This window comes from Mesocricetus auratus, unplaced genomic scaffold (assembly GCF_017639785.1).
Source record: "Mesocricetus auratus isolate SY011 unplaced genomic scaffold, BCM_Maur_2.0 Super-Scaffold_100019, whole genome shotgun sequence".
Taxonomy (NCBI): Eukaryota; Metazoa; Chordata; class Mammalia; order Rodentia; family Cricetidae; genus Mesocricetus; species Mesocricetus auratus.
In genome coordinates this window covers 7,633,347-7,655,894 of record NW_024429200.1, presented here as the reverse complement: position 1 = coordinate 7,655,894, position 22,548 = coordinate 7,633,347, and the positions used below count along the sequence as shown (strand labels likewise).

General features: G+C 42.9%; 1 protein-coding gene across 1 annotated transcript in view; it reads left to right on the top strand.

The window, feature by feature from the left end:
* The window catches only part of Lrguk (leucine rich repeats and guanylate kinase domain containing), a 110,311-nt gene extending 88,062 nt beyond the window's left edge, over window positions 1-22,249 (top strand). The window contains exons 17-20 of the mRNA XM_005082385.4: window positions 15,601-15,689; window positions 17,530-17,655; window positions 20,665-20,816; window positions 21,940-22,249. Coding sequence (XP_005082442.1) covers window positions 15,601-15,689; window positions 17,530-17,655; window positions 20,665-20,816; window positions 21,940-22,070 — 498 coding nt within the window. The 3' untranslated portion in view covers window positions 22,071-22,249. The remainder of the gene's footprint in view (window positions 1-15,600; window positions 15,690-17,529; window positions 17,656-20,664; window positions 20,817-21,939) is intronic.
* Window positions 22,250-22,548: the final 299 nt, after the last annotated feature.

Sequence of the window (22,548 nt, the reverse complement as noted above, 5' to 3'; positions counted from 1 at the left end):
AGGGTGGGGCAGGTGGGATAAAATAATTATAGAAGCTTACTCTGTCCCAGATAAAAAAGAGTTTAGGGACCAAGCATGGTGGCACATGCCTTTAATACCAGCACTCAGGAAGCAAAGACAGATGGGTCTCTCTGAGTTTGGGGCCAGCCAGGACTGCACAGTGAGACCCACAGGGCTTAGAATTCGGAGAATAAGTTTTCTCTTATATCTATGAGCTGAAGACAGAATTCCTTCTCCCCCATCTCTAGGAACAGTTACTGTTTCTAAAATTGAATTTCCAATTTAAGTTTTTGAGTATCTTTCTCAAAGGCTCCCAGTAAAAACACTGCCATTCAACTCTTTTGTCTTGCAATAGAAAAACACCACAGTAAAAATGTGTATTTGAAGGGTCAAATTGCTCTGAGTTGGGATGTGATTCTGAGTATCTGCCAGCTGAAGCTGAAAAACAAGCCCAATACAGAGTGTGTTTCATGGAGATGCTATTTAAAGCAGCCTTTAACTTTATCCCTACTCAGCCCTTGGGGATGTCTAGAAATCAGTCCCCGTAGGAGTGTCTAATGCACAATAAGGCCTGTGTTCAGAGGTGTACGCATTTCTATAAGTGATAATTTTTTTGTGATGATCTGGGAATGCAGAGACTTAAAAAAATTGCTCTTGCAGAATAAACCTAATTTCTAGTTGTCAACTCCAGCCTGTACAAAGCAATATACATTACCTCTTTCCATAGTCAGAGCCACGGTCAGTGGCCCAAGTCTTTGTGCTGTGGTGCAAACCAGCATGCCTGGACATTCTCCTATAAGATGTGGCAGTTGTTGGGAATTCTGAGGGCAAGTAGATGCTTCTATTCCGATTTTCTGTGTGATCTCTTACGCTACCTGCAGACAGGCCTGCCTCTCTCACCCACTCACTTAGATGCATTCTCTCACATTCCAGGAGCTTCTCTCTAGTTTTTCAATTCATACCGCTGAATTCAGGCAAGAGTGCAGAGAGCCTATCTGACTCTTTGCCATGCTTCTGAGGTCTTATAGACTTGCAGTCGCCCATTCCAGAGGCTCTTGGAGGCAGCAGGATGTACATGAGCTCCTAAGCATCTATAAATAATATGGGCTGATGCCATGGTGCTTGAAGTCATCCAACCAAAACCAACCACATCTAGAATTTTCCCCACCCACCAGGACTTATGAGAAATCAAATATCAGTCATTAGGGATGGGGATCACTCTCCATCTTTGGATTAAGAATCCAAAGGCCTCTGGCTGTTTTGGGATATTTCAGAAGGACCTGCAAATCAAATGGTGACCTTGGAGATGTTCCTCTTGTAAGTTCCTGGATTCCTTTCAAAGCCACTATCTCTGGTATGTCCCACGTTCTCTCTCCCCCAGCTGGTAGGTTGGTTTTCTGTTTTCACACTTGAGTCTTAGGGTAGCCCTGCCATCTTGCCATCCCCTGGGATGTCAGGCAGAAATGAACAGGAGAGGCACTTAACATGAAGTGCCGAAGTCGTTGTCATTCTGGTTCTGGGACACACAGGACCCTTCTCGTCAGGCCACGGCTTCGTCATCTGCCCTTGACACCTCGCCTTTCTGGAAAGGTTTGACGTGTTGCTTCTATAGCTGAGGCTCCCGAACCCAAGTTTTTAAATCTCCCTTTGTAGCATTGGGCATCTGGAATTTAAAGACACTTTAAAAATATATGATTTGAGCTGGGTGTGGGTGCACAGGCCTTTAATCCCAGCACTCAAAAGGCAGAGGCAGGAGGATCTCTGAGTTTAAGGCCGTGACAGCCGGGGCTACACAGAGAGACCCTGTCTCAAAAAAACAACAACAGAATAAATTTAATAAAGGAAGTGAATGTCCTCTATAAAAGCTTTAAAACACTGGAGAAGTAAGCTAAAAAGATACTAGAAAATGGAAATGCCTCCCATGGCCATGAACTGGCAAAATTAATATTGTGAAAATGACTATAATACAGAAAGCAATCTCTACAAAAAATGAAATTTTCATCAGAATTCAATGATGTTCTTTGCAGAACTAGAAAAAGAATCCAAAATTCATATGGGAGCACAAAGGGAAGAGCCAAAACCATCTTCAGTAGAAGGAGCAAGGCTGGAGACATCACAGGGACTCATCTCAGGGCGTAGACTATGGAGCTATGGTAACAAAACAGCATGGCTTGCACACACAAACATGTAAACCGACAGAACAGAATAATGGACTCAGAAATCGACTAACACAGCTAAGCTACAGCCACCTGATCTTTGACAAAGGTGTCAAAAACACACTGCAAAAAAGACAATCCATTCAGCAGAAAATGCTGCGGCTACTGCATGTTCGCATGTAAAAGGATGAGACTAGTGATCTGGGAATGTGGCTCAGTTGCTAGAGTGCTTGCCTAGCATACATGAAACCCCAAGTTCAATCCCAGCACTGCATGCAAGTAGACACGGCAGCACATGCCTATAATTCCAACACTTGGGCTAGGAGGATCAGAAGTTCAAAGTCATATTAGTGGCATAGTACATTCAGGGCCAGCCTGGACTATGTGACTAGATACCTATGCCTCACCCTGCACAAAATTCGATTCTGAACGAGTGAAGAAACCTTGATGTAAGACCTGGATTGTGGACCTGCTAAAGGCCCAGGGAAAGGCTGGAGGGCACGGTCCAGGTCACCCAGGCAGGACAACAGTGGCACAGGAGACAGCCCCAGAGTGTGCACGTGGGATTACACGCAGTGAAAGCTTTGACACGGCAGAGGAAACAGTGACACCCAGTAGAACGGAGTGGGAAACAGCCTTCGTCAACTGCCTAAAGGCTAGTAAGCAATGCGATTATTATCTGGGATCCATTTTTTAAAAATCCAGAAATTAAATAGACACACCAAAACAACCCATCCAGTCAGTGAATGCAATAAACAGGCAGTTCCCGAAGGAAAAAAATGCACACAGCCAAAGCACATTTGAAACGGTGTTCCACATCCTTAGTTTAGGGGGATGTGGATTAAAACTGCTCTGGAATTCTCTCTGTCCGAATCAGCATGGCTAGTGTCAAGAAAAAACAATAAATTCTGCCAAAGATTGGGATGGATGGGCGCCATACATGCTAGTAGGAATGTAATCTAGCGCAGGCACTATAGAGATTAATATGGAAGTTTGACAAATAGCTACAAATAGAACTACCATATATGACCCAACTATTCAACTCCTGGCTGTGTGTCTGAAAGATTCTAACGCAGCACACCACAGAGATATTTACATATCTATGTTTATTGCCACATGATTCGCAACAGCCAAAATATGGACCCGTGCTAGATGTGCATCAAAAGATGAGTGAATGAATATAGTGAATATGCACAATGGAATTTTATTCATCTCTGGAGAAGAAACAAATGATGGCATTCATAGGAAATGGATGGAACCAGAAGTCATGGTGTTAGTGGGACAAGCAAGAATCAAGACTTAGACACGATTGAATATTTCGTATGTGGAATCTATTGCATGTATATGTGTCTTTCTCTGTCCATCTCTGTCTCTCTATGCACACGTGTGTGTATGTACATGCGGGTGTGTGTATGCATGTGTGTGTGACTGTGTGTGTATGCATGTGTGTGTATGCATGTGTGTGCATGCATTGTGTATGCATGTGTGCGTGTGTGTGCATGCGTGTGTGTGTGCGCGCGTTGTGTGTGTGACATGAAAGCGGAAAGGGGCTTGTGAGAGGAGGAAGAGGTCTAATGTGCAGGAAGGAGGAACAAGAGAGGATAGGGGATGTATGTCCTGAGAAGCAAAGCAGGGGGAGGTGAGAGGTATGAGAGAGAAGAGAAGAATAAGAACCAATTATATGAAAATGTCATAGCAAACCCGTTTCTCTACATACTAATCATTTAAAGGGAAAAGAACGAAGATATAAAAAAGGAGCCAGGCATGGCGGTACATAGCTTTAATATCAGTACTTGGTGGTGTGTTGGGGGTGGAAAAGAGGCAGAGGCAGGTGAGTTCGAGGCCAGTCTGGTCTACATAGTGAGTTACAGGACAACCAGGACTGTGTAGAGAGACCCAATATAAAAACACAAAAGAAAAGAAAATATCAAAATAGAGACTGGAAAAGGAAACCCCTTAATAGTGATAGGCCAAGTAGAATTCCCCCCTTAATTTGTCTTGGGTGTTTTTAAATTCTGTTTCTGTGAAACATATTTCCCACCTGTGTCAAAGGTTGCATTCTTTTGGTTTTGATCAAACCCATATCAAAATGCATTGTTCAACAAGCCCTCTTTGGCATAACCCCTTAGTTTAGCAGTCTGCTCTGTCCTGGGCTAGAGTTTGGCTGCAGTGGGCCAGTACATGTGTGTCAAGGTGTGGCCACAGGATAATGAGCCCAGTTTTGCCTGTGACATGAAAATAGTCTGACTGCTTGGGCGTGCCTCATGGCACATGTCATAATTAGCTAAGTAAGATATGTGTAAGTGTGTGCTTTTGGTCTGTGCTTGTTTCTGCTGTGTTTTAAATATTCCCTTTTTGGTATAAGACAACAAATGCACGCAATTCTGTGACAGTCTCTCACAAAAGAAACAAGAGGTCACTTTCTCTCGTGAACACTGCCAAAATACTGTCTGCTTTATGACGTCATTGTCCTACATGCACATGAAACGTCCTCATAAATTAATGACTTATGAAACAAATGTTAGCCGTTGCTCTGTTGGTGATGCTTGGCAGGGAATGGCGATACTCATCCATGTTCAAAAACAGCAGCTCTTCCTTGGTGAGATTGTCACACCCTTCTGTCATCCCGGCTTCAGCCACTTGGCTGGATTTATGCTTCTGCCACAGTAGGTCTGCTAATTCTGATAAACCCTCCAGCCAAAGATAACTAGAAAATCTGATCTAAAAAGAAATTTCCTAAGGCATCAGAGAGCAGAGTGGAATATGATCTGGGCTGGAACTGGGGAAGACAATCCTGAGAGGTAAGCCTGTACCAGAGGTCACTCATCTCCTTTGACCTTTGGTTGAGGGTTGAACTGACAGCGCTGACATTCTTGTGGAACTAACAGCAGCATTGTACTCTGAAAGCCACTAAGAAATGCAGCTTAGGGAACCAGGCCCGAGTTGGTAAGGGAAGGGCTCTCACCTTGGAGAAGAGGTAAACAGGAATATTCAGGCTGTACAGGCACTGCTCTTAAGCACTCATTCCTACAAGCATGTTTGCTTCCAGAAGTATCTCCATATTTCTACAAGCAGTATTGAAAATGCAATGTCTGGTGCATAATAAAAAAATAATCAGTTATGAAAAGAGATAGGAAATATGAGGTAAAATTAGCAGAATCAACAGATATAGATACTGATACTACAGGCAACAAATACAGTCTTTGAAACCTCCAAATTTTACTCTGACTGTACTTACAGCCTCCATTGTACAGGGAAAATCAATCCAAAAAGTGAGGACTATGAATTGTAAGAGGAAATTATGAAACCTGGGACAGAAAACAGTAACTGAAATTAGTACCCAAGTAGATATAGCTAAGGATAGAATTACTAGACAGGAAAGTCAGTAAGAAGAATTATTAGACAATATGAGAAAATACAGTAAAAGAGAAGATGCATAAAGCTGACATTGAGAAGCCCCAGCCATGTTACTGGACCCTAAAAGGAGAGCCAAGAGCTAGAAATGAGCCACACTTGTACAGGGAAGGGATGGATCCTTCAGTCTGATGGAAGGACGTCATCAAGCTATATGTTGGAGAATTCTATAAAGAAAACTTAGATATACATCTAAGTATTGAAATCATACTACACTAAAATGAAAGATTCCTTTTAATCCAAAGAACAATCAATCAGAGGGGGAAAGATTGTTGTCCAAGGTGCAACAGTTAGGTTGGTACTAACTTTGCAAAAGCAATCACAAAGATTGTTAAAGTGAGCAGTTGTTGCTAGCCAAGAATTTCCTACCCAGTGAAATACTCTTCGGACAGGGAGTTCTGTGAACTAAGGATATTTCCAGACAATGCAACAGAAGATCCAACTCAGAAAACCTACATGACTCACTTCTCGGCACCCACATGTTGGCTCACAAACCCCTGTAATTCTAGTTCCAGGGAATCCAGTGCCCCATCTGGCCTTCAAGGATACTATGCATGCACGTGGTGAATGCACAACCCAGGTTTTCACACATCTGCATAAAATAAAAAGCAATCTTAAAGGAGGAGGAGGATGGTCTAAATGGAGATGAGGTGTTCCAGGATCTCCATATCTAAAGTCCAGGTAAAGGACAAATGCAATATCTAACATCAGCCCATCAGACTGTGGTGACTCAAGGACACATATTTTAGCCTCTGGAAAGTCACTAAAAGAGGATTAAGAGAAACTGCTTTTAATCTAATTGGCTAAGGGGATGTAATAACAAATGGTGTAACATTGTACTGGTAGTGCTAACCAGTGCAACAAAGAAACATGAAATAAATGTTGCCAAGTTCAGAAAGAGTTAAGAAATACCCTAGCTGATCCACACTGCCTCCGAGAGCCTTGTCTGAGTTCTTGGTTCTACTGCAGCCAGGGCGGCCACGTTTGTGGTCTTTGCTGTCCCCAGAAACCATGTGGAAACCCATGATCTGGAAACGCCCACCGCCGAGTATATAAAAGCAGGGATGCTACTTTGGCAGTGATGTTGATGACTGCAGATGCACAGTTGAGAAAGAGGGACATGGGAGACTTCTGTGACAACCTCAGGCCCACTTCAGTCCCCCAACCTCCTAGAAAAGTGACAGTCTAAACAGGAGGCCATTAAGAGAACTCTTTCAAAGGTGTGGTAACGATGCTGAAGTGTAGCCCTCCACAAACGCTGGCCCTGGCAGGTGTGCAGGACAGAAAGGACTCAGTTCTGTTTAAGGGGCAGTCACTGAGAGTTTGGCCCTGCCCTGAGTATATAGATAATGCAAATTGGACTTGGGTTTTTTTTTTCCTGTTTATTTGTGGGGGGCGGTCACATCGGTAGAGGAGCAGACATGAAAGGGAAGTGAGTGTGATCACGGTGCTTGATGAGAAATTCCCAAAGAATCAATAAAATTATTATGTGAAACAAAAGAAATGCGCTTGACAATGCTCTCAGATATTCAATAAGTATTACAAAGCACAAGGAATTTCAATATAATACCAGTAATTTAAATATCTTTACATTTGAAGAATATCTTTCTTCCTTTTAAAAAAGACATTTCTTAGCTAGGTGTACTGGCACACGCCTCTAATCCTATCACTCAGGAGGCAGAGACAGGTTGATGTCTGAGTCTGAGGCCAGCCCGGTCTACAGAGTGAGTTTTAGGACAGCCAAAACTACCCAGAGAAACTTTCAAAAAAACAAAACAAAAAGGGGATATATTTTTTAAATTTTATTTTATGTATTTGGGTGTTTTTGCCTGTGGGTCCTGGGAACCGAACCCAGGGCTTCTGCAAGAGCAGCAAGAAGTCTTCACCTCCGAGTCATCTCCACAGCTCCCTAAAATGTGTTTTGACTGGTCTAAAAATAAAAAGGTTAATAATGAATCTGATAAAAAGATACATAGCATCTAAATAATAAAAATACTGTTTAGAAAACAAACTAAGTAAGTGAAGAGGTTACATTTATGAATTATAAGAATCGACACACACAGCCGGGCGGTGGTGGCGCACGCCTTTAATCCCAGCACTCGGGAGGCAGAGGCAGGTGGATCTCTGTGAGTTCGAGGCCCGGCTGGACAACAGCCTCCAAAACAAATACAGAGAAACCCTGTCTCTTAAAACCAAAAAAAAAAAAAAAAAAAAAAAAAGAATCGACACATGCCAGTTTTCTTCAAATCTGTAGATCTGAAGCAAATCAATCAAAAATCCCCACAATTCTTTGTGAAACTTGACAAGTTGCTCTTTGTGGAATTTGACAAGTTGCTCTTAATGTTCCTAAGGAAATGCTGGCACCGGCACCGAGCTGTGGGGCAGACTGGATGAGAGCCCTGACACAAACTTTTGTACGTGTGGGACCAACTTGCGAAGAAGGCAGTGGCCAGGAAGAAGATGGGGCTTTGCATAGAATTAGCTGCAGCCAGAGGGGATGAAATTTAAAACCAGCTTTGCACCATGTGCAAAGCTTCAGGGGCGTAATGCGTAAATACGACAACCAAAACAATATTTCCAAAAGATAATGTAAGAGAAATTTTTATGACTATGACATGGAGAATAGTTTCTTAATATAAACACAAACTGCTAACTACAAAGAAATTCAGGAACACTGAATTGCATTAAAATTAAGCACTTCTGGCCAGGGGAAATGGCTCTGCCATTAAGTCTGGGGACCTGAGTTCAATAAGTGGAACCCATATGGCAGAAGGAGAGAACCAACTCCTGAAATTTGTTTCTTGAGTTCCACATGTACCTTGAGGCATGCATGCATGGATACATATATACATACATACACACACACAATAAATAAGCAAATGTAATACAATTTAAATTAAGAACTTCTGTTAATAAAAGTGGCATTAATTTTTAAACAGGATAGCCACACAGAAATACTTTGTGAGGTATGAGTGACAGAATATTTGTGTCCACAATATATAAAGAGCTCTTACAGGTAACTAAGGACAAAGCAGGTGATACACAGGAAACCTTTACAAAGAAAACACCCAGGTGACCAGTGATGTTACGACAGGTATGAATCACCTTGAGATGATGTAGGCTATAATCATAATGAGATGCTCATAAGAATAAACTGAAAGTACTAAAATTATAAAACAGACTCTTAAAACACAATAGTGAAAATTCTTAGGCAGCGGATGGGAGTTTAGATAGTATGTTTGGACATATTTACTAATGTTGAGCATGCACATGCCCTAAGCTTCAGTATGACATTCCTGAACATCTACTCAGTAGGAAGAGAGGCAGGCACACCAGACCAAAAAGTACCAAAAGCATCAGTCACAGTGGCCCTACACTGGAAATCCAAATGTGTAAATGTTAAATACATAATGAACTATGTACAATAATGTAAGCGAACATACTTTGATGTAAGCATATTTGAAAGACACTGACTTCTTGCAGTTTTAACCCGTATCAGAATTCAAATAATCTCACCTTTGGCCAGTGATGATCTCTCCCTCTCTGAAATGGAGTCTTTGGTGCCACCTTGCCATTTGAAAGCATGGCAAGCTATTTCACGCTCTTGTATCTTACCCAGTGCAGACCTGATTCTGTGGTTGGAATGTGAACCGTTGCCCATAGGCTGAAATACTTGCTCCCCAGTTGGTGGCACTGTGTGGGAGAGCTGTGGAACATTTGTGAGGGGAAGCCTTGTTGAAGGAAGTGGGTCACTGGTCCAGCCTTGGGGCTTACAGCCTGTCCCACTTCTGTTCGTCCTCTGCTTCCTGAGTGTGGATGTGATGTGACTGGCCACCCCCTACTCCTGCCTCCATGCCGTCTCTGCCGGCAGCCATGTCTTTCCCTGCCGTGATGGAAGCAGACAGGCCCTTTCTCCCTTAGGTTGCTTTTGTGGAGAATTCTGTCACAGCCACAGAGAAGTAACCAAGAGAACTCGGAGCTGTTTTTACACTAAGCTGCCTTGGCTAAGTGAGAAGTGTAGTCCAACAACACATTGTGGTCGTTAGGGATGCCTGTTGCTGCTGGAGCGACCATTACTTCTGAACTTCTTTTTTTAGGGGAAAAGATACTAGGGACCAAACCCAGGCCAATGTTCATGCTAGGCAAGCTTCCACCACTGGGCTATAGATAAAATAGTCCATGAGTTCAACCTGATATTTCTAATTAAAATTCAGGGCCTCGTGAGTTTTGCTTTTCCTATTACACCTTTATCTTTCTTCCATACTGAGAATCCTTCCCAAAGGCTTCTCAACGACCCAGGCAATGATAGGATTATGATAGCCTGTTAAATTACTCTTCTGCCCTATCCCACATCATGAGAACAGCCTCTGAATAGCAATTCTGACACAGCCAGCCTCTGTTAGGAAACTGAAACTTGGTTTTTAAATGTCATTTTCCTTTTTCCTCATTTTTGTTAGTTCTTTGAGAATTTCATAGAAAGCATTTGATCATGCTCACCCCTCCTCCCACTCCTCCCTGACCCGTCCCCACTTCTCTGTTCAGCTAATTTCGTGTCCTCTGTTTATTTTTCAAACCCCATTAAGTACAGTGCGAGCTGCCCATATGTTCTTGGGTGTGTGGTCTTCACTGGGGGCTGGGGTAGTCAGCCCACCCACCATGAGCCACGCCCCTGAAGACTATCCTTCTCCTTGTCACATACAGCTGTTTTCATGTTCCACTACATTATTGTGGACTGCACAACAGCTACACATTGTTATTCTGTATTCTTCTTTTGTATCAGCTCTGAAATTTGCATATACCTAAGACTCTTCATTACATGTAGCTCAGTCTCTGGCTCTTGTATGAATCATTCTGTGTACAGACAGAGCCACTGGAACAATTCCCTGAGTTCTTGTAACCTGTTATCAGTCCGTTCACCTCTGAGGTACTGTATTCAAATTATGCTTTTCCTTGTTTATTTTCATCACATGTTATTAGCATTTGTATGTTGGATCTCCATATCCAAAATAGTTGTCCTTTTTCTCCCAAATCCTTTGACCTCTTTCTTTGGGATTTTAGTTTCTTTTTTTCTTCATTCAGTTTCTAGTTCTCTTAAGTTATTTCTTTTTTTTATCATTCTTGTATTTCTTCTGGTTTAGTTGTTTCTGTAGTAATCTTTTCCTTGTATTTCTAGTTCATTACTGAGTTCTAATTACAATGTATTTGCTCTTTAATGTCCTGTGTCTTTTACTCATGCCTTTGTATTTACTTTGAAGGACTAGATGGCCGTTTTTATCTGTTTTATATGTAAGCTTTGTCTGAAGGGGAGGTGTTCACTTTTTTCCCCCTTGGAATAACTACATATGAAATCTGACGAGATACTTTCTGTTGCTCATCTACCTGAAGTTAGTTTTCTCGGAGTCTCTGAAGTGACCACGGTTCCTTCAAACAACCCTAAAATATATGGCAATTCACCTCCTGAGGTTTCCTGGCAGTGTCTGCTCCCTGAGTCCTACCTTAGTCTAGAACTTCCTTTTGTCTCTGTTGATGCTGTCCTGTTACACTTGTATTCCGTGTTCCTCGGCTTCTCTTGGTGTGTGTGTGGTTTGAATGAGGTGCCGCCACGATTGCAGGCATCTGAATGTGTGACTCTCAGTCAGATCCCTTTATGGTAGGTTTAGGAGGTGTGGCCTTGAGAGAGTGTGCCTCCCTCCCCCCCCCTCTCCTTCCTGTCTGTTGTCTCAGATGTGAGCCCCCAGCTCTCAGTTTCCAGCTCCCACCAAGTGTCTACCACCTGTTGTCACGCCGTCCTCATCACATGGACCCTCACGAGCCACAAGCCCTTCCTTCCGTTGGTCACGGCGTTCCATCACAGCAACAGAACAATAACTACTCCAGTGTGGGAGCTGTCCTCAGCAAACCTGAAGATGTCTAGCTGATTCAGTTCCTTTAACTCACTCGGGAGGTCTGTCCTCACCCGCTGTAGAGTGGGAGTGCCCCTCCTGTGTTTCAGCTGTGGGTGCCCGGTTTTCTGATGTGGTTTTGATTGTGCTCTGTGGCTCCGAGTTTTTTTAATTCTCTGACACCTCCATATAAGGCTATGGTGGATTTTAATAGCTTTCACCCTCCCCCTCCCCATCCCTCACTGTTCCCCACTGCAGTCTTCCTTCTTCCTAACAAGACTGTCTCCCAGCTCCGTGTGCACTTGGGGTGTGGTCCACTGAGTGTAATTAGAGATGCTGTGTGACTGCACGTAGGAAGTTAAGGCTGCTGTATATTTTTATGGGGAAGCCGCAGAGACCCAAAATTTACCTTGGGAATGGAGTGGGGAGAGCTTAGCACAGAGATTGACTGCCTAGCATGTGAGCCTGAGATTTTATGCCCTGAACCTCCATAAAAACAAAACTAAAACCCATGTTGACATTCCACCAGGAGGAGTTATCTGCCTAGTTATGACATAGTTTAAATTCAGCATCAAATTGTCAAAATAAGAAAAGGAGCATAAGAGAAATCACAACAGTTAATGTTTGAGCATAGAGTGAGTGATTCAGAACAAAAGGACGATGAATTTGCATGACATTGAATAATAACAAAACAGGAGCCAGCAAGGTTCCTTCAGAAGCCTCGGTGGCTAAGGACATGTGCTGCATGAAGCTAGGGACCTAAGCTCGGTCTCTGAAATTCTTGGAAATGCAGAAGGAGAGACAGTTGTCTGGGATTCACTCAGATCAGTGCAGCTCTGAGTCCTGGAGAAGCCCCTTGTTGCAGCAGATGGAAATTAACAGAGACCCACCACTGGACTACAAGCAGGGAGTGAGATGGACCACTCAGTCCTAAAGGCTATGTCTTCTCAAACCCTCCTCTCAAAGCTCGGGGATCTGTGTTGAAGAGAAGGCTGAAAAATTGTAAGAGCCAGAGGCGGAAGACAGTACAAAGAAACAGTGTCTCCCAGACACAGCAGGTCTGGTGCACACGTGAACTCACAGACACCGGGACAGCACACACCAGACATGCACGAGTTCAAACCAGACACAGTCCCAGCACCAGAGAAGGGGAAGTGCACACAAAGTCCCTCCCCAACCAAGAAGCTATTTGCCATTAATATCTGCTGGGAAATGAAAAATCAGTTTTCTCCAATAAAGTATCACTGGGTGTATCAGCCACACTCAGGGCAGGCCTCAGGCCCAGGAGTAAGTGAACTGGCCTTGCTTCTTCCTTTCTTGTCATGTTGTGGCCTCCTTCGACCTCTCAACACACATTTGCTTTTCCCATGCCTTCTAAAAGAAAGAGGAAATGCTCTTGGTAAACCAGGGCCCATCAGAAAGCAGGTGTCCAGTGAGTTAAGGATAACTCCCATGAGTGGGGCTCGAAGACTAATTTTAAATTTAAACACTTAATCTCAACTTTTTCACGATAGGAGCAGCTGACAGTAAGTTCCACTCCAAGTCTTTTTAAAAGGGAAATACCATCCATTCTGTTGTACAGTAAAGAAAATCACTGAGCCTCCATTCTGTGCTGCATACAGGGCATACAGCGGTGACGTAATGACCCAAGGGATACGCCTGCTTTTGCAGAAATGCTGAAGTATGCCAATTCTGACCTTAGTGCAGAGGAGAGCCACGCCTATAGGCATGTGCTTACAGTAAAAACACATTTTTAGATCACATCAGTATCTTTTAAAAAAGAACTCTCCCCAAAGACATTAAGCATGCCGGTTCCCAAGGCTTGCCTAACCAACTGTAGCTTGTACCCTGGCATGCTTGTTCCCTCTGAGTTTTAAGTGAACGCCAACTTACAGTGGGATCTTGTCATGCAATGGAAAACCAAGCATCTGGGCTTTTTTCAGATTCGGTTATGGCAAGCAATTATTAATGAGCTTCTGACACACTTGCTGTTAAGGTCCACGCTATAGCACACCTCTTCTTAAATAATAGTCTTTTGTGTGAAACAAATAAGCACTTGCTAAGTTTTCTTTAGTGATGGACAAACTTTATATCTGGGAACCTAAGGTGAGGTGATCCAGTATTTGAATGGTTGGTAAACAGGTCCCATTCCCTTGGAGGCTCTGGTTACAAACACCTGTAGCGGTTATAAAACAGCAAACATGCTCTTTTTTTTTTTTAAGCTCTATGTTTATCCAGATCCCTTTTAATGAAAATCATGAACTTTTCAGATGAAAAAAAAATACTAAATGTGTCTTTTATATTCCTGTATTGCCACCCAGTGTTTCCTAAGTATTTATATTGATAATGGTGAAGAAAGAACCCTCAGTTTTTACTGTCTCCAAACCATACTTATGATTGAATATTTTTTGTTCAATCAATTACTTCATGTGCAAACATAAAAATCAACTCCACCCCAATGCCCTTCAGAAGGTTATAATTATAAGAAAGATTTTAAAAAAACACACAAAGGCTTGGCATGATAGCACATGTCTGTTTTCCTAGTACGTGGTATGCAGAGACAGGAGGGTCACTGCAAACCCGGTACACACAGTGAGTTCCAGGCCAGCCACCCGGGATCAGACGGCAAGACCTTGTCTCAAGCAAGTGTAAAACCTGTGATCATGAAATGTTGCTGCAAACTTGTGTCGTCCTCGGGCAGGTGGGAGAACTGGCCCTGAGTTAGAAGCGCAGGAGAGCTGCTGGAGCCTGCCACCAACGACAACCCTCAGCAGAGCGGGCCCAGCACCTCGCCTGGGCAGCACGATAGAGCCAATCCTGTTGGTGGTGGTGTGCGTGAGCCAGCCTAGAACTGCCTCCTTTACTCATCTGTCACGTGGCACGGGCGGGAGAGAAACATTTCCCACCCCCCCACCCTCCCCACCCCGCCCTACACCCAAGGCGTGTAGGAAAGCTGGCCCAGAGGTCACCGAGCTGGAGATAGTCCTGTGCCTCATCTGCTGTAGCGCTCAGGAGAGTGGTCCCTATGCCAAGCTGGGCAACACAGCAGAGCTGGTCCTGAAGATATAGATGGAGGAAGAGCAGACATGAGGACATGAAAGCAGAACTGGCCCCGCCCCCTGCTCATCGCTGCAAAGGGTCAACTAGCCAAGACAATGCTGGAGAGCTCACCCTAGTGGTGAGGAAAGGGAGAGATGATGGGCTGACCAACCCTGCAATACCCAGGCCCTGGAACTAGGGTTATAGGTTGACCATATTATCTACCCCATCTGTGATCTGCTAGAGTACGTGAAGGAACCGGTCCTGTAGATCCAAAGCTACAGGATTCCCCACAACAACGGGGCAACAGCAGGATAACCAAGAGGAGTTCCAGTGAGGGCCCAGCATCAAGAGTGTAGCAGGAACCAGAGGGCTCGAACCAGACCGATGACTCTTTGCAATGAACCCTTGCAAGTAAAAACAATTGACAAAAGGGTATACTGTGTGACTCACTGTGTAACACCACAGCTTCCATGACCAGATTTCCCCCCCTTTTTTTTCTTTTGTATGTTATGGGGTGGGTCGGGGCGGTGCTGCAAAGGCAGAGGGAGACTAGGCAGGGATGGGAAATTAATAGAATCGAGATGTATGATATGAAAGATACAAAGAATATATACAAAGTTCTTAAAATTGTCATGTTGTGGGCTTGGATGTGGCTAAGTTGTTAGAGTGCTTGCCTAGCATGCAGAAAGCCCTGGCTTGATTCCCAGCAGGGCATGAAATGGGCATGGAGGCACACGCTTATAATCCCAGCATTGAGAGTTGGAGGGAGCTCTTTGACCACATAGTGATTTTGAAACCAGGCTGAGATACAAGACATCCTGTCTCTGGATAAATGAATGAATGAAAAGCAAAATTACAAATTAAAGACCTTGACATTATTATTATTGGAAAAATAAATTTTCCCTATTAAATTTCAGTGTCTTAAACGTATTTGGCTTATTTATAAAATTTGTTTTTATCTTTCCACTAAATAAATATCAATTGTTTTTTTATGCCCCCTTTTTTCCTCATGTATTGGAAATCTCTAGTAAGGAGAAAATGGCTATGAAATTTTGATCATCTGACATCTTTTTCACATTAATTTTCTGATCATGTATCTTGCCTAGGAAAAAGAGTCTCTCCAAAGACAGCACGAGACAGCCCGGCAGGCACTCATGGGAAAGACGCCCCCTGGTCACACGCTCCTGTTTCAAAGGTAGTGATTTATCACACTGTTTGATGTTTCAGTGTCTACATACACCAAATGAACCCTCAATCCTCAATATAGGCAGAGATCTCTGCACACTATGCCCATAGCTACTAGAATTGATGTGGTTTTTTTTCCGACTGAAACCAAAATGACATTTCTAGTAGTGTTTGAATATGAGCTTGTACCAAGGCTACTCATGACTGAAGGCTAATTACACCCTGTTGAGTTCTCTGTGCTGGTTTGTCATGTTGTCCAAACAATGGTATCATTTGTGGGGTCATTTTGTTCATTGTCTCCTTTCCATTCTAGGTCATAAATCCCAGAAGTGTGAGGACCATGGTATCTTTATTAATCCATGAATTTTTGGTCCTGGGTATAAAATGTTTTACTTAGTGCCTGTCATATACTGAGAACATCATAAATATTATTGGCTGTGACAGTTATTGTTCTATTAATTACTATGTATGAAAAGGCACACTCAGCCTTTTTAGGTTTTACTCAAAACAACCAGATCATGGGATGGTTATATATTTCTTGTTACTTTCTCGTTGATGTCATGGGTTTCAGTGTTCTGAATTCTCCTTTCTTTTGTTTATTAAAGGGGAGGAGGGGAGCGCAAGAGGGGGGAGAAGGGAGAGAGACAGAGGGGGAGAGCAAAAGGGGGGGGTATGAGAAGCCAAGAGGAGAGAGCAAAGAGAGGAAAAGCTGAATTCTCCTTTCTGCGTGACCTTTTAGAATATGTGAGTAATGACCGTGTTTTGGCCTTTTGTCTGAAATCAAGTACAGAACGTTTGAATAATGAAGGTCCCAGGTTTTTACAAAATTGCTAAGATCAATAACCAAATCTCAAATACAGCATTCAAAAATGCTTTTCAGTAACGTTGAGAATGCAAAGACCCAGGAAGCTGGATCTCAAAAGCCATTTGAAGTTTTCTCTCTCTGTTGTCTCTTTTGTCTGTGATACGTGTTGGGAACCTTTAAGTCGGTATAAATGAAATTAAACTTTTGTCTATTTGCTATAACATCAAAGAAAGTATAATTAATTTTCTCCATAGTAGGCTATCTTTGGGTGGCCCAATTCAAAATATAAGGCTCATGATATCTATAAAGTTCTTCTGGGGGTAGGGCAGTTGGTAGCTGGGAGATAGTGTCCCCCACTGCATCTGAAGCCAAGAGCACTGAGCAGAAGATACCATGCCACTTTACACCCAGGATGAGAGGACCTACGTGGTTTTAAATATGAGCTCCGCATGGACCATCACAAGCAGATGGATGCTGAGAACTTATGCACATTTCAATGGAATTTGGTTGCTGTGTACACAGCATCTCTAGCAAAGCCAAGGTGAATTTATGCCTAATTAATGATTATTTTTCTTGCAAGGCAATCTGAGGTAGCAGGCATATAAATCCTACACATTTGAATAGGTTAAAAATAGTATTTCATAGCTAGTATTTAATTAAGAATATAATACTAGAATTTTCAGAAATGTTTTTACTGGGGCAATTTCAAAGAATTAGATTATAAACAAAATAGGGAAATATCTATTTCAATTTTTCTAGCAATTGGTATATTGCTATATGGTTAGACCTAAATGGACCAGGGTTTTAATGGAGTGCACACACTTTGCAAGAGAAGTAATTTGCCAGTATCAGTGGTCTCATAGATAAGGAATGTTTCCAACAACGTACGTGTGTTTCATCTTCAACCATCTAAGGCAAGTTCTGAAGTGAGTGATTCCAAGTGGACTCTATTGGCATTTGCAGCTCCCTGGATACAATGGTCAGTATTTAGATTTTTTTCACATGTGTATACTTGATAGCACTATGGAATTCTTCCTGCTTTCAGGGGTCCAGTACCAATACCTACTGCCAGTGGCCTACAGTATTTTACAACATTAGAGGAAATACAGAAGAGTTTTGAGTTCTATGAAGATCATGGTAAATCTCCCTTAGGACCATACCCTGATATGAGGTTAGTTGCACAGAAACAGTTACTTTCTCCAGGTTTGTTAAAATCACGGTTTTCATCTGTAAGCTTCAGAGAAATTCTGAAACTGCAGCGGGTCCATCTGTTACTCTGATGCACGAGGAGCATGCCCTGCAGTGAGCACGTGACACTGTGGGAACTTCCTTGTATTCTGAGGCAGAGGAAGAGGAGACATTCCATCCAGCAGCAGATAAAACACGAACCCGACAGTGTTGAAAAAGTTTCTGCCCGCAGCTATTCAGTTCCAAACAAACACACAGAGGCTTATATTAGTTATAAACTGTTTGGTCTATTGCTCAGGCTTATCACTAGCAAACTCTTACATCTTAAGTTAACCCATAATCCTTATCTATGTTTAGCCACATGGCTTGGCACCTTTTCTCAGGGAGGCATTCTCATCTTGCTTCCTCTGCATCTGGTTGGCGACCCACTCTCTGCCGTCCTCTTCCCAGAATTCTCCTAGTCTGGTAGCCCCACCTATACTTCCTGCCTGGCTACTGAACAGTCAGCATTTTGTTAAACCAATATGAGTGACAGATCTTTACAGCATACGAGAGCATTATCCCACATCACGACAGTGCTGTGAGCATTTCTTCCAGTAGGGCAGAGGGTAAGAGCCTGCAGTTTCGTCCTGTTGTGACTCAGCTGTGACCTTGACTCCTGACTTACCTTAGTCCCTGTCCAGTATTTAACGGAGCTCTCTTGGTTTCCACTGATTCTGAAGTCATTCAATAGCTTTTCAATAACATTCTTTTTAATATCAAAGTGAGCCAGATTGGTACCTGTCATTTGCGACTGATAGCTGACATTTAAAAGGCCATTTCAATGTCCTAATGTTCTAATATGTCAAAAGGCAGGACAAATGCTGCATACAACAGGTTGCTTAAATGTTTATTTAGAGAGGGATAAGGAGGTGGCTTAGAGGGTAAAGGGCTTGTCACACAAGGACCTGAATTTGGATCTCCAGCACACAAAACAGCACAGCAGTACACATCTGTAATCCCACAGCTGAGAAGACACAGACGACAGAATCCCTGGGCTTTGTAGGCCAGGCAGTCTTGCTGAATAAGTTTGTTGAGAGACCCCTGCCCAAGAAAAAAAAAGACGAGGAACAATTGAAGAAGACATCCAATATTAACATCAGCCTCTGGTCTCCACACGCGCACACACACACACACACACACACGCATGCATGCACACAAACACACACATATACATGCACACATGCACGCACACACACATAAACACACTCACGCATGCACGCTCACACATGCACATTTTAAAAAGAATTTAAATGTCATTAAAGGCTGACAAGATGGCTTAGCAGGCAAAGCACTTGTTGTGCATGCCTGATGATCTGAGTTCGATCCTCAGAACCCACAGAAAGGTGGAATGTGAAAAACAACTCCACAAGTTATCCTCTGACTTCAACGTATGCTCTATGGCTCATGCATGAACACACATGTGCGCTCTCACATACACTACGAAAAAATGAAATTGAAAGTTACTAAAATGCTGCTGGAGATATGAAAAAATATAGATGATGAGGCAGGAAAAATGTTTCAATTACTTATGAACATTTAAGATTAGTGTGGAGTTTGCACAAAGCAACCTGAAAAAAAATTACTAAAGTCCTTAACGAATGCGAGTGCAAAAGTTATGTCCCGTTTACAGAGGACGCGGGCTTGGGGCTGATAAATACGTAAGAGGAATAGTGTTCAATCTTGCTTGTCACTGGAAAGCAGTTTCAAGTAGTGGAGCACTCCCTGCTTGCTGAGTTACAAAGCCTCTTATTAATTATTTTTAAAGAAGAGCAGAGAAAGATGCGGTGAGAGGGCCTAGATTTTTATTGGGGGGGGGAGGAAATCAACAGCTTTTTGGAAATCAGCTTGGAATCATCTTTGTTTGCCTCTTTGTCCCTGTGGTGACACAGTGACAAAAAGCAACATGGTAAGAAAAGGCTTATTTCAGCTCCCACATCCAGGTAACAATAGTCCATGGCTGAAGGAAGTCAGGACAGGAACCCGGACACGGGAGAAGCCATGGAGGGGTACTGCTTACTGCCTTTCTCCCATGGCTGGCTCAGCGTGCTTTCTAAAAACAACCCAGGACCGCCAGCCCAAGGATGGGCCTGTCCTCAGTGGGTAGGGCCTTCCCACATCAATCATGAATCAAGAAATTGCCTCCATAGACATGCCACAGACCAATCTGATGGAGACAAATTGTGGATCCCCCTTCACAGGTGACTCTGGTGTGTCAAACCAACCAGCACAGATACTTACATTAGAATCCTAAAAACTGTACTTACAGTGGGGCCAATTATCTCACTTGTGGGAATTGATAATGTCTTAGTCTGCTGAGGCTGCTATAACAAAACACTATGAATAAACACTACATAAAAACATAAATGTATTTATCATACCCACATACCCATATGAACATACATGCATGGGTACACACACACACACACACACACACACACACAAATACAAAAAAAATCTCACTTGTTTCTAAGCGTCTAGGCATAGGACCTATGCTTTCTCATCTTTTTTTATACAACCACAGCTACATCCGTACTTTACTCTTTGTAGGACTTGCATTCTGTTTGCACATGGATAAGGAGTTTTTTTTTTTTGTTGTTGTTGTTTTGTTTTTTACGAGACAGGGTTTCTCTGTTTTGGAGGCTGTCGGTCCAGCCTGGCCTCGAACTCACAGAGATCCGCCTGCCTCTGCCTCCCGAGTGCTGGGATTAAAGGCGTGCATCAACAACGCCCGGCAGGGATAAGGAGTTTTTGATCTTACATACAGTACTCAGCATACATTAAGCCAGGTCACTTTTTGCAGATACTGCTTAGAACTAGGTCAATGGAGGTACATTTGGTAAACTACTGACCTTCCTTGACAAAAGTAGCCCGTAAAGTCATTGGTGTGAATTTTATGACCACTAGGAGTTTTGAATCTCAAAATCATTTTCATTTTTCCTCTTTTCCCTAGCAAAGATTCCTATATTTCTATGAAGTATTCTGCAATATTTCATGCTTGTCCGTGGACCAAAGACATTCATTATGTCCAGCTCCCAGATGGAGGGGTTTCTTCACGCCCAGGGTCCGCAACAAGTTACAACGAAGTAGATCACACCTTGAAAGGTAGGTGTTGTCCCTTGTGAGGTCTACACATACTACCATAATGATGACTCCCACTCTTCTGTCTCTTCCCAGTGATTAGAAAGCAAACGACTGTTTCAAATCAGAAGCTCCTTAAGTTTTGTGCCCTACTGTTATAGATGAGAAACAAACCTCCAAATGGTTGGACACTCACCCTTTGTCAACCCTTGGTTACTTAGCAATGTAGAGTAGAAGCCACTTTGATGGTTACCAGGGTCTGGGCCAGAAAGCATGCTCTCTGGTAGTATCTAGTAAAAGTGAAGGGTAGCATACAGGGTTTCAAACTGCTGTCTAGTCTCCTGTGTGGGAGAGGGCTGTTTGGCGGAATTCTGATGGGTTAGTGTTGAAGGATGCCTTCCCTTTTACTAGGAAAGAAGGAACCATGTATGGCACCTGGAGATTTTCTGTCTGGGAACAGAAAGGGAATGCTCTTCCTGGCCCCCTGCTCATGAGTGACTAGAGAATCTCAAAAGAAGCTAGAGGTCATAGTTTACCTTGGCCATGAGAACACAGTAGGCCATGTTACCTAAAGGAAGGAACAACTAAGGCAGAGACCTGCCAATCAAAAGTAGACATCTTCATCTCTTAGTCCACAGGAAGGAGAGGGAAGACTAGGCTGGCTAACTGCTCTCTCCTCTTTTCTCACCTCTATCTCCCTCCCTGTCCCTTTCCCAACTCCATGACTTTGGTTTGGTTTTGTCATACATTTAGTCCAGCCAGAGCTGCTGGAGCCTGGTGGAGTCACCAGTAGGTCCACAATTGAAGGCAGTGACTCTCTTTCCTTGGTTGTGTCAGTAGCAAATAGTTCCAAATCTTTAAAAGAATTAAAACAAAAATTTTTAATTGTAGTAGATTCCTTGTCTCACATGCATGATTCCCTAATTTAACCCCTAGTACTGCCTCCTCCTTCCAAAAGTTTCTGGTCCTTGGGCAAGTCTACACAAGCTAATCCTGTCCAACTGTGTGCATGAGATGTCTGGCCTCCTACCTGATCTTAGGATTGTAATTATTGCTGATCTTTTGTGGTGAAGGAATTCTAAACTTATTGTCTTGGTGAACCAAGCAACTAATGGCATGCACTGTCTTTTCTCTTGATGTTTTCCAGTGCTGCCCAAACCAACATCTATGCAGGAAAGAACATTTGCCCAGCAAAAAAGATACTCTGCAATTCCAATAAGTACTCCGGGTTGCAACACCAAACCTACCCTTCCTCCAATCCCACATGGCCGCAGATAGACCGGCACTGTAAGCTCTGACCTTTGCACACAGACCAGCACCACTGACATCTAATCGAAACATGAAAAAATGGAAACCTTGTTCTAATGAAGTCCAGTCCTCCCATCTTACGCGCCATGGACCTCAGATGTTTCTCATGCAACCAACTCATGATCAAAGAAAGAGTCTAAATCTCTCAATCAGTTTATATTGTGATTCTCTGGAGCATCTTTTATTTATTGTTTTTTGTTTGCAATGATAGTTATTCTTGACTTTGAAAAAAGTCATTTGAGTTTTTCTCTTCCCACAACTGATTTCCCCAGCTGCTTCATGTTATGAGATCTAAGATACCCAAATCTCCCAACACAGTGTGATCTTTGGGTGTATTCAACTGGGACTGTATGGTTCAGATTTTCAGAACTATGATGGTGCACTCAAAATATTAAGATGTTCTTATTCTAATTATGAAAATATGGTAGAGCACCATTTAACTTGTAGT